The following is a 12,671-nucleotide window of genomic DNA, read 5'->3' on the forward strand; positions in this document are numbered from 1 at the left end:
TATGAGGTCAAACGTTTCATTTCACATTGTAACAACTGGTATTTATATTAGCTCTTTGTAGATTTATAGAGGACTTTAACTGGCATAATCTAATTTAATCTACTAAAGCCACATTAATATAATCAGCCAATCATTCAACGACTCAAAGTTGCCAAAGGATTATTTGAAACGATGGCAATAAGAAACAATATACTTTAAGGATTATGTGAACTCAAATCCCAGACTGTAAGGGAAAAGCTGACTAATTCTTTTGTTTTTTTTTTTTTTTTTAAGTTTATTTATTTTTTGAGAGAGAGCGGGAGCAGGGGAGGGGCAGAGAGAGCTGAGGAAAGAGGATGTGAGGCAGCCTCCGTGCAGACATCAGAGAGCCCAGTGTGGGGCTCCAACTCAGGAGCCAGGAGATCACTAGCAGGGAGGTCATGAGCTGAGCCTAAATCCGAGGCTTAATAGACTGTGCCACCCAGATGCCCCAAGCTGATTTTCAATGTTTTCTACATCGTGGTTTGATAGGCCTCTAATTCAGTTTCTGTAAATCTCCCTTGGTGTTCCCATTTGCAGAAACTCAATGTTTAACGCCTTGTACCATTTTTCAGGATCACAGTTAAGAAAAAAATTCCGGACTATGCCAGGAGCCACCTAAGTACCTGAACATAAATCTGCGGCAGAAGCGAGTCTTTTCCGCTTTTCTACTGGGGAGGGGGGCGGGGGTTGGAGGAGAGGCTGGGGCTTTCCCACTGAGAGATCTGCTAGGTGGAATTCATCCCGATCCTGTGCTTTATTCTTTCTGGCTTCTGCAACTCCTGCGGGACTATAGCAAGGGCACATCCCGAAGGAGCAGAGGTATTAACTGCCTCACACCAGCGGAACAAACAAGTCTCTTGGCTCTATCGCTCTTCTCCAAGGCACTTTCACCTCACACTTCTAAAGCTTTAGGATTTACCTAGAGGGTTCTTGTGCTTCGATTCCACGGCAAGGGTGCATTTCCATGTCTACTCTCAATGAGGACCGGGCACGAGACTTTTCCTCTTTAAAAACAAAAGGTTGAAATGTCCATCGTGGCAGTGAAGAGGGGTGGCTCTAGAGAACAAGGAGCCTTATTATACAAAAATCTCAAGTCCCGCCCGCATCCCGCGCCCGGCTTTTATCCCCCCACGCCAGCCGACTCCCTCAGACCTCTAGGTGCGACCAAGGTCAAGGACTACAAAACAGAGACTTCTGGGGGAAGGAAGTGGCGCAAAGCATGCTGGGTTTGGACGGCGCCGCCGGGGAGACTCCTTCCTTACCGCGTGGTTGCTGCGTGCCTTTCCCTGTGAGGAGCTGTAACTGGTATATTTCTCGTTTGTCGGGATTAAACGTTAAACACCACCAGGTTTGAGTGCTGCTCTAAGTATCGTGCAGCTGCAAGCTAGGTCAGGGAGTCTGCGCTCCAGAGCCTTCGCTGCTGCCCCCCGGTTCGTGCATCTTCCAAACAAAAAAGAGGAAATGGTCGCAAATCCGAGGCCTCTCCCTGGCGGGATCCAGCGGAGAAACAGCCAGAGAGAGCGAGTGGGTGGATATCAAAGGAGTTTTGTTTTTCAGGTTTGGCTAAAAGTGGTGTGGAGAGCAGACAGAGTTAAAGGGTTTGAGCATCTGCCGACCGGAGTTCAAGGCCAGGGCGAAGGCCATCTGGAGTGGTACTGGGTGGTCGAATATAGAAGTAAGCCGGATGAGTTAGCCCCATGGCAACTCGGGATCTCCTAGCTTTCATATTGAATCGTGAATATCACCTATTTCCTGATACGGAACCTGAGGCAAATCACAAGATGTTCTCTCTGCCTAGCATAGGGATTGGGGCATTTGCTTGAGTGGAACATCTATATTAACCCGGACTGGTGGTGGTTTTTGATCTAGTCAGCTGGCAGCCATGAATGAATGGATGAAGAAAGGCCCCTTAGAATGGCAAGATTACACGTACAAAGAAGTCAAAGTGACAGCCAGTGAGAAGGATTATAAAGGATGGGTTTTAACCACAGACCCAGTTTCTGCCAAGTGAGTATGGGTCCTGCTTCCCAGAAGTCATAATGACACCCCTTTGTGCTGCCTGTATGTTATATCCAAACTAAGGAAGTAGATAAATGAAAGCCATGTAAGAATTCGCGTGTAAGAATTGTATTGTCTTTAGGGGCGCCTGGGTGGCTCGGTTAAGCCTCTGACTTCAGCTCAGGTCATGATCTCACGGTTCATGAGTTCAAGCCCCGCATCAGGCTCTGCTGACAGCTCAGAGCCTGGAGCCTGCTTCAGATTCTGTCTCTCTCTCTCTGCCTCTACCCCGCTCACTCTCTATCAAAATTAAACATTAAAAAAAAAAAAATTGTATAGCCTTTGAATCTAAGTGCTGTTCAAACTATGGATTACCCTGGCACCAGCCAGGTTTGTAGAAGTGAGACACTTTTTTGTTCCTACGTTTTTATTAGAAAATCTCAAACATACATAAATGTAGAGAGAATAGGATAACAGACAACTAGCTTTACCTTTCCCTTCTAAATATCTTTAAGCACAGCTCATTTAATTTTGTTCATAAATGCCTCAATGTAACTTTTAATAGATAAGAACTCTAATAAATGTAGCCACAATACCATTATCATTTTATTCATAAATACATCAATATATCTTTTAGCAGATAAAGTCTTTAATAACCACAATAACATTATAATACCCAATAAAAGTAATAATAACTTTATTAACAGTCGTGTTGAGATTTGCCTGGTTGTCTCAAAAGTATCTTTTTGTATTGGTTTATCAATTTGGTTGATAACATCTCTCAAGTATCTTGATCTGTGACTGTGCACTTTCTCTATTTAGTTTTCTTTTTTCTCCCCCCTATTATTTTGGAGAGAGGGAGAGCAAGTGAATGGGGAAGAGGGGTGAAGGGAGAGAGAATCTTAAGCAGTATCCATGCTAAGCGTGGAGCCTGACTCGGGACCCTGGGATCAACACCTGAGCCGAAATTGAGAATTAGACACAACCAATTGTGCCTCCCAGGCACCCCATCTTTTTAGTTTTCCATGTCATTTATTTGTTGAAGAAATGGAATCATTTGTCTTACAGGGTTGAACACATTCTGAGTTTAGCTTATTGCATTCTCACGGTGTAGTTTATTTCATCCTCTGTATTTCTATAAACTGGGATTCGTATCCAGAGGTTTGATCAGGATCAGATTTGTTTCTTGCAAGACTACTTTAAAGGTGGTGATACACACACACTTTTTAAATTTTGGAATGATTTTAGATTTATAGAAAAGAAAGTACAGACAGGACCCATCTACCCAGCTTCCCCTGATATTGGCATCTTAACCTATCTGTGGTACATTCCTCCAAACTAAAAATTTACATTAACTAAAGACCTGTCATTTGGATTGCAACAGTTTTTCCACTAATTGTTTGCCTTTTTTCTGTTCCAGGATCCAATCTAGGATCCCACATTACATTTAATCATCATGTGTCCTTAGTCTCTGATCTGTGACAGCTTTTCAGTCTTTCCTTGTTTTTCATGACCTTGACACTTTTGAAGAGTACTGATGAGGTATTTTGTAGAAGGTCTCTCAATTTGGGTTTGTGTGATGCTTTCTCATAAATAGCCTGGGGTTATAGGCTTTGGGAAGAGTACCACAGAAGTGAAATCCCCTTCACATCACATTGCATCATATCATGTATTTTATTTAGTTAGGATTTTTGCATTTGTATTCATGAGTGAGATTAGCTTGTAGTTTTATTTTTTTAATTATCTCTGCTTTTGGTATTGGCCTCATTTAATGAGCTAAGGCACAGTCCACCTTTTATAGTCTCTAGAAGAGTTTGGTTAGATTAGAAATGTTTGGAGCTGGCTCAGTCAGTTAAGCGTCTGACTTCGGCTCAGGTCATGATCTTGCGGTTTGTGAGTTCGAGCCCCGTGTCGGGCTCTGTGCTGACAGCTCGGAGCCTGGAGCCTGCTTCGGATTCTGTGTCTCCCCCTCTCTCTGCCCCTCCCATGCTCATGCTCTCTCTCTGTCTCTCAGTAATAAATAAATGTTTCAAAAAAAGATAAAAATAAATGTTTGAACCTTGGAGCACCTGGCTGGTGGAGCACGTGACTTTTGGTGTTGGGGTTGTGGGTTTGAGCCCCACGTTGGGTGTGGAGATTACTTAAAATTAAAATCTTGGAAAAAAAAAATGTTTGAACCTTAAAAATTGTATATAATTTGTTGGTAAAACTGAGCCTTTTCTCCCCCCTCTTATGGGAAAATATTCTTAAATACTTACTCAGTTTTTATTAATGATTATAAGATGATTTATATTCTCTCTTTCTTTGACTCAGTAGTAGAAATTTATATTTCCCAGGAAGTTTTCTGTTTTAATTTTCAAAACGATTGACATAAATTTGTTCCTAATACTTTATACTGCCAATCTTTGCTGCCTTTTTTCTCCATTCTAATTAATCTTGCTTGAGTTTTATGAATTTTACATGTTTATTTTTTCTTAAAAAAGTTTTTTATATGTAATAAATAAAAAACTTTATTTATTTGTGAGAGAGAGACAGACAGAGCATGAGCAGGGGAGGGGCAGAGAGAGAGGGAGACACAAAATCCGAAGCAGGATCCAGGCTCTGATCTATCAGCATAGGGCCCTATGCAGGGCTTGAACTCATGAACTGTGAGATGACCCAAGCTGAAGTAGGGCACTCAACCAACTGAGCCACCCAGGTGCCCCTACATGGTTTTGTTTTTTTTATCTTTTTGTTTTTTTCAAAGAGCCAACATTTGGCTTTGGTGATCTTGTTATTAACTCTTTTATTTTCTATTTCATTGATTTTGTGTTTTGTTATTTTCTTTGATCTACTTTGAAGGTGAGTTACTCAGTTGTTTTTGAACTCTGAAAGTTAAGTCTGTGCCCTTTCTTCTTTTCTAATATACGTTTAAGCCTTTCATAACTCTTTAATGCTTTAACTGCATTCCACAATGATTTAGGCTAGACAGAAAGTTTAGATGTGAGGCGCCTGGGTGGCTCAGTCGGCTAAGCGTCTGACTTTGGCTCAGGTCATGATCTCGCAGTTCGTGGTTTGAGCCCCACGTCGGGCTCTGTGCTGACAGCTCGGAGCCTGGAGCCTGCTTCGTATTCTGTGTCTCCCTCTCTCTCTGCCCCTCCCCTGATCCCACTCTGTGTCTCTCTCAAAAATAAATAAACATTAAAAAAAAAAAAAAAAGCTCAGATGTATAGGACCCTCAGTGAATACTTATTGACCAAGTACAAACATTTGATGGTGAGAGGATTAATTTTAAACAGGGAAGTCCTGGGGCGCCTGGGTGGCTCAGTCGGTTGAGTGTTCGACTTCGACTCAGGTCGCGATCTCATGGTTTGTGAGTTCAAGCCCCACGTCAGGCTCTGTCCTGACAGCTCAGAGGCTGGAGCCTGCTTCAGATTCTGTATCTCCTCCTCTCTCTGCCCCTCCCCTGCTTGTTCGCTCTCTCTGCCTCTCAGTAATAAATAAACGTTAAAATTAAAAAAAACAAAACAAAACAGGGAAGTCCTTCTTCCCTGGTTTCATTACCTGTTGGGGCTGGTGATGCCTCTCATTCCACTGCTTCTTCCATAGATTTATGAGACTTTAGGTTTTTCTTTTACATATCTGCTGTGAACTTACTTTTCCTCCAAAGTATCGTCCTCGTGAACTTCCTAGAAGATGGCAGCATATCTGTGACTGGAATTATGGGCCATGCCGTGCAGACTGTTGAAACTGTGAACGAAGGGGACCATGGAGTGAGAGAGAAGCTGGCACATTTGTTCATGTCTGGAGACTGCAAGGCATACAGCCCTGAGGACCTGGAGAAGAGGAAGAACAGCCTCAAGAAATGGCTGGAGAAGAACCACATTCCCATCACTGAACAGGGAGATTCACAACGGACTCTGTGTGTGGCCGGGGTGCTGACGATAGACCCCCCGTATGGCCCCGAAAATTGCAGCAGTTCTAATGAGATTATTCTGTCCCGTGTTCAGGATCTTATTCAGGGACATCTTGCAGCTCCGCAGTGAGAAGCCAAGAACTGTGGATGCGCCGGTTGAAATAAGACTTCATTTTTATTTTTTCCTTCGTGAAGTGTTTGGATGTTAAGTCCATCATATTACAAGACTTCAGAGGCACACGTGTGTCGTGTGTGAGTTTTCTTTCTCTGTTGTTTTGGTCAAATCAAAGATGTGGATTATGAGTGCTAATAAATAGGTAAACCACACGGATAGTCTCACGTGCAACAAAATAGCACAAGGACCCTGAGATCAAGAGTGGCATGCTCTTCTGACTGAGCCGGCCAGACACCTCAGTGTCCTTCCTTTTAATTTCAACATACAGGTGTCTAGTTTGTTTGTTTTTTAAAAAAAAACCTTCAGAGGCTCTTGCAGGGGTAAATTATGCTCTTGATTGAATTTATTCAAGTAAACTTTATTTCTCTATTGTCTTGTTTCTCCTGTGTCCCAGTTTATCTTTGTATCCTGAATTCCCAGGGTGGCTGGCACATAGCACCTGCTTAAAATAAGTTGGTTATATTGAAATTGTGAGCATAAGTGTGGGAGGATTTCCTGCAACCCCAATTTGGGTCTCAAACTAGCCGTGTAGCACACATTAGTTATAAACAGGACAATCAGCCTCCCTGTTAACTAATCAGATTGCATGCTTCAATTAATCCATCTTAGCCATGCTTACCGTGGAAAAGGATGGTATAAAGATTTTTGGGCTAGAAATAATGGGGACAGCTGGAGTTTAAATGGGAAAGTGCATAGGTGAATGTCAGAGACAGAAGGGCGGCATTAACAAAAACGTCTATAATTACGGATTGTTTTGTGTTGGGTCTATAATCAATGGATTAGTTTCCTCCTCATATGGGATAGTCCCTTGGTGCCCGTGTACAGCATGGCCCTTGATTTGTAAAGACATCTGTCTTCTAAAGAGCATAATGCATCTTTGACATTTAGTCTGGTAATCTTGCTAATAATTAAGTCCTGAAACCAACTGCTTTGTTTTTTCAGTTCAAACGATAGGAGAAGGGTTACTGAGCCCAGAAATTATAGAATTATAGTTCCTAGGTAAGCTTTATGTTAGATTTCAACATTTTACAGTCATCTACCTATAGAGCTATATACTCCCATCCCCCTTTACCCCTTTTTAAAAACCCTATTTGTGTTTTACCATATTGGCCAAAGTCTGCTAGGTTGGACTCCCTTCAAATAATGGAAAGATAAGGGAAGGGTGTGTGTGTGTGCATATGTGTGTGTATGTGTGTGTATTTCAAACATTGTAATACGGGCCTGAGTGTGAGAACTTGAGTTGTTTTTTTTTTCTTTTTTTTTTCAATATATGAAATTTATTGTCCAATTGGTTCCCATACAACACCCCGTGCTCATCCCAAAAGGTGCCCTCCTCACTACCCATCAACCACCCTCCCCTCCCACCCACCCCCCATCAACCCTCTGTTCTCAGTTTTTAAGAGTCTCTTATGCTTTGGCTCTCTCCCACTCTAACCTCTTTTTTTTTTTTCCTTCCCCTCCCCCATGGGTTTCTGTCAAGTTTCTCAGGATCCACATATGGTATCTGTCTTTCTCTGTATGGCTTATTTCACTTAGCATCACACTCTCCAGTTCCATCCACGTTGCTACAAAGGGCCACATTTCGTTCTTTCTCATTGCCATGTAGTACTCCATTGTGTATATAAACCACAATTTCTTTATCCATTCATCTGTTGATGGACATTTAGGCTCTTTCCATAATTTGGCTATTGTTGAGAGTGCTGCTATAAACATTGGGGTACAAGTGCCCCTATGCATCAGTACTCCTGTATCCCTTGGGGAAATTCCTAGCAGTGCTATTGCTGGGTCATAGGGTAGGTCTATTTTTAATTTTCTGAGGAACCTCCACACTTTTCCAGAGTGCCTGCACCAATTTGCATTCCCACCAACAGTGCAAGAGGGTTCCCGTTTCTCCACATCCTCTCCAGCATCTATAGTCTCCTGATTTGAGAACTTGAGTTTTGTAGTGGAAAACATTAGCAGTATTAGTGTCACATGCAAATTGTATTTCCTTTTTTTTTTTTTTTAAGTTTATTTATTTACTTTGAGGTGGGGGGTGTTGGGGTAGAGAGGGGGGGAGAGAGAATCCCAAGCAGGCTCCCAGCTATCAGCACAGAGCCCAACGAGGGGCTTTGATCTCATGAACTGTGAGATCGTGACCTGAGCCAAAATCCAGAGTCAGATGCTCAGCCGACTGAGTCCCCCGGGTGCCTCAAGTACTCTGTATTTTGGTAACAACGTGATGGACTCATAAATTCTTATTCACACAGTACATGTTGATTGCAGTTGATGTGGGCATAACTTTTCAGAAAGATGTGTGGGCATAATTTGTATCTGACTAGTAACTAATAGCCAGACTTTGTAAGTGGTTACCCATTTTGTTTAAATAGGTTTTCTCCACCTTGGCACTACTGACATCGTGAACTGGATAATTTGTTGGGGGGGGGGGGGGGGTGGGTAGGGGAGGCTCCTGTGCATTGTAGGGTATTTAGCAGCATCTCTGGCTTCCGACCACTAGATGCCAGGAGTACATCCCGATCCCCACTCAGTTGTGCTGCCTCCAGATACCTCCAAATGTCCCCCGGTGGGCAAAATTGCCTCCAGTTGAGAACCACTCGTTGAAAACAAGCAAAATCTACATTTTCTCCTGTGAGGAAACCTCCTTATGGTCCTTGTACATGATAAGGTCCTGTATTATAGTTAATCGACCTCCATGGACAAATAGAGTCTTCCTTGAAAGGTTAGCAGATACTTTGGAGACATTTGAAACCCAAGGATGGAATGAGGCAAACTTATTAAAGGGGGACTCTGGAGAAGTAAATGAGTCGTTTTAGCTACGTTATCCCGTTTTGAATTATTGCAGAAGAAAATCAGCCATGGATAATCTCCCCTTTATAAAACAAGTTCAACTTGGAAGGACAATTAACTCCTTCAGGACATTTTCAATAAAGCCTAGGTTGGAGGACGTAGCAGTAATTGCATTTTCTGCATAAGGAATAATAAAAAAAAACCTTCGCTCTTTGAAATGCTTCTGTTGAAAATGTTTATTAGACACATTGTTATACCATATTTAGGAATACCGTATTTGTCATGTCAGGGTCATCATCCTAAACAGATATTCATTGCTGGTATTTATAGGAAGTTGCCTTTTCAAACAAACCCCTTATACTGTCTTTTGTTGCCATTTGTTTCTTTCCTAAAATGTTGAAATACAGGAGGAAAAATCCAGTAAACTGATTTTTTTTTTTTTTTTTGAAAGAGAGAAGGCACAAGTAAGCAAGGGGCAGAGAGAGAGAGAGAATCATTCCCAGGAGGGGGAGAGAGAGAGAGAGAGAGAGCTCATGTCTACCCAAAGCAGGACTTGAGCTCACCCAATGTGGGGCTCAAACCCGCGAACTGTGAGATCGCGACCTGAGCTGACGTCAGATGCTCAATGATTGAGCCACCCAGTCACCCCCGTACGTTGATTCGAAGTCATCGTCCTCACAGCTGTCTCACTGGGGCACCGCATCCTGGCTTATTTATTCAATTAGCTGGGCTAGAACTGACTGGGGAGTAGACTCCGGGATGGTCCCCGTTAGGCAAAGAAGGCAGAGGCTGAACCGTCTGTGGGAACAAGCTCGTGTCTGGGCTGCTGTCCTGTATCTTTATGAAACACGGATGCCAATCCTTCCTGCTGGTCCACATGTAGGGCACGAGTGATTCTCCAGCAGAACTCTTTCTTTGCTCTTTGACAAAACAAATTATTAAAACATTTAAGATTTGAAAGCACTTTCAGGATTAGTGATTGGCCACAAATCCTATTTAAGACCAATCTCTTTGATATTATCATTGTGGGGGCGATAACTTAGAAGCTGGCAAGAAGAAGTCTCTCCTGTTAATGATTCATCGTGGTTAATGGTTTACACAGTCATTACGTAGCTTTACATGTGTGAGGCTGAAAGACATTGAATAAGTCTATCACTCTGGAACAGTCTGAAACTATTGCCGTGACAATAAATTGTATTAGCTGGCTCTGTACTGTTTCCACCTGAGGCACTCCGTACTGTGAGTCCTCAAATGTTGACTGACACAGTTTCATGACCAAGTTCTAACTTCTGAAAACAATAGCTCACCCTGCTATTTATTAACCGGTTAAATATTTTAAGCAAACTCTACCGCCTGCATTTAGGAGAAAATAAGCCCTAGGAATTATGCTTAATTCTAGCGTGACGTAGGAGGAAAGAGCCATTGTCCGCCCAGGCTTGTTCAAGCACAAGGGCAATGGGAGCAGAATTCTGCTGTCCCCGGAATCCTCATTTATGTGGCAACGAGGTGACCCTCACAAGACACCCTCGGAGTGTCAAGCCCGAGCTCACCAGCTCTCGGCCCAGCAACTGAGACAACGCAGCAGAATGCAGTCCTCAAGAAGCCAGCCTGGGCCGCACCTGAAAACCACACCGTTGGTCCCAATTTGCTTACCTTTGCTATATATTTTACAGAGTGACTTTCACAATGTCTTATTTTATGATACCCTCTTAGGGACATATTCAAACCATTGCCTGGAAATGAAAAAGAACACTGACCACATGCTTGCAAGACCCACAGTCTGTGTGCTCTGGTATATTATTTAAACTGCTCAAGTGACAAAATGGAAGGGTACAGACCAAAATTCATTCCTCGTCAGGGAGTCTGAATGGTAGTATCCAGATATGGAGCTCAAGCAGGAAGAAGGCACTTTGTCAACCTATGACCACCTCCGTGAGAATGTTGTTACCTATTCTCATTTCCTGAGAAGTCCCCGCAGACATGCACTACAACAGTGTCGCAGACTAATTTTGTAGCAGGTACTGCATCCATATTATTTCCTAGCTAGGTTCCAGTAAAACAAATGTTTGAGAAACATTTACAGAGTTCTCCAGAAAAGAACATTAAATGCTGATCATCTTTTACAGTTTTTTTTTTTTACAGTTTATTTAGAGAGACAGCAAGCAGGGGAGGGGCAGAGAGGGAACCCCAACGGGGCTCCACATGGTCAACGCAGAGCCCCACGTGGGCCTTGAACTCACGAACTGCAAGATCATGACCTGAGCTGAGATCAAGAGTCAGATGCTTTAGACACCCAGGCTCCCCAATGCTGACCATCTTGTTGGGGCTTAGAAATCTGGTGTCACCTTGAAATGCTACACTGCACTCTGATCTTCAATCGAAAAGAAGTAATCCTATTTCATTGATCTCATGTTAGTGATAGGGCTTAAGAAGTTTAGTCTTGGAGGTGAGGATTTTTATTTTATTTTTTTAATGTTTATTTATTTTAATGTCTATTTATTTTTGAGAGAGCGAGAGCACACGAGCAGGAGAGGGGCAGAGAGAGAGGGAGACACAGAATCCGAAGCAGGCTCCAGGCTCCAAGCTGTCAGCACAGAGCCCGACATGGGGCTTGAACCCATGAATCGTGAGATCATGACCCTAGCCGAAGTCTGGCACTTAACAGTCTGAGCTACCCAGGTGCCCCAAGGATTTTTCCTATTCAGTGCCTTCAGTCAAGGCTTCCCAGTCTTTTCCACCTTCTGGCCCACCTGTAAAACGACTTGTGCGACTTGTGTTTGTGCCTGACTGCAGGTGACCAGCCCACGATGACTGCCCCGAGGGAGGGGAGCGATTTCTCAGTACTCTCAATGGATGGTTTTGTTGTTAACTACCACCCGGCCAGCTGGCCAGTCGTATGCTGTGCTGCGGACTTGTGTTGAGAGCTGTGGGTCCACTCAGGCCGATGGCTCGATCTCGGGCAGCCAATATGAGCTCCGCTACGGCACCAAGAGTCCACACCGGTTTAAAAAAATGTGTTAGGACGGTTTTCTCCTGCATTTCTCCTGAGCAGTTCTGTAATGTGAGCCTTGTTTCCAGGGCCAGTCAGAGCCTGAATGCTGTGGGTGCTGTGCATATGCGTGTCTTTTATTTAAAGTGATAACGTGAATTCATGCCTTTTAAAAATACTACTTAGAATCTCAGCTCTTCAAGTGCGCCAAAGTTTAAACATGCTTGGTAATGACCGTTTTGGACAGTCCAGGAGGTTTTCTGGAAACTGAACAGAAATAATACCTTAAAAAGTGACCACCCTTCACTGCAGTGGTTTTGCTGATTCGTTTGAATTCTGTCTCTAGTGTGAAATCTATAGTGACTCTACCTGAGCGCTAGACAAACACAAGAATATTTTTTTCTACTCAGCCCTTCGGGATTCTTCCTGGCCACGCTGAAAAATGTCCAGAGGCAATGTAAATGTACTCATGGTTTTTCCACATGCTGGCTCCCCATTCACCTAAGTGGTGGTTGAAAATAAGCAGTCTCGTGGAAGATATTTTTATGGCTGTAAATCTGACACTAGCATGGCAAACTTTTCTACGTCGACCGTGCCAACTCTGCTCTGAGAATGCCATCAAAATTCCCCTTTGGGTAAGGAGGAGTGTGGCCATTAGATCTGGGTGTGTGCCTAAGAGAGAGCAAAGATTCCTAAATGGAAAACCTAAAACAGCACGAAGACACCTAGACGGTTCTGCTTTCGAGAATATGAACGTTAAGGGTGAGACCAGCTTGCATTCTAATAACAGATAAGAGCTCTTTAAG

The 12,671-nt window shown here is 43.1% G+C and overlaps 1 protein-coding gene across 2 annotated transcripts; it reads left to right on the forward strand.

The window, feature by feature from the left end:
- The first annotated feature begins 1,218 nt into the window (after positions 1 to 1,218).
- Positions 1,219 to 6,468, forward strand: GEMIN6 (gem nuclear organelle associated protein 6). Of its 2 annotated transcripts, none has more exons than XM_025927317.2 (3): positions 1,219 to 1,326; positions 1,891 to 2,028; positions 5,669 to 6,468. In XM_025927317.2, exons 1-3 carry the CDS (start codon positions 1,241 to 1,243, stop codon positions 6,042 to 6,044), a joined length of 600 nt encoding a protein of 199 aa, XP_025783102.1. In that variant the 5' UTR covers positions 1,219 to 1,240; the 3' UTR covers positions 6,045 to 6,468. The 2 variants fall into 2 exon arrangements, with proteins under 2 accessions (XP_025783102.1, XP_086556535.1); XM_086700409.1 differs by having other exon boundaries at positions 1,251 to 1,326; positions 1,895 to 2,028.
- Positions 6,469 to 12,671: the final 6,203 nt, after the last annotated feature.

This window comes from Puma concolor, chromosome A3 (genome assembly GCF_028749965.1).
Source record: "Puma concolor isolate L17-30 chromosome A3, mPumCon1.1.hap2, whole genome shotgun sequence".
NCBI classification, from domain to species: domain Eukaryota; kingdom Metazoa; phylum Chordata; class Mammalia; order Carnivora; family Felidae; genus Puma; species Puma concolor.

Coding starts and splice junctions, on each gene's coding strand:
- GEMIN6 (XM_025927317.2), top strand. CDS start 1,241: ATGCTGGGTTTGGACGGCGCCGCCGGGGAGACTCCTTCCTTACCGCGT. Junction 1,327..1,890: donor CCTGTGAGGAGCTGTAACTG/GTATATTTCTCG, acceptor TTTTTGATCTAG/TCAGCTGGCAGCCATGAATG. Junction 2,029..5,668: donor ACAGACCCAGTTTCTGCCAA/GTGAGTATGGGT, acceptor TTTCCTCCAAAG/TATCGTCCTCGTGAACTTCC.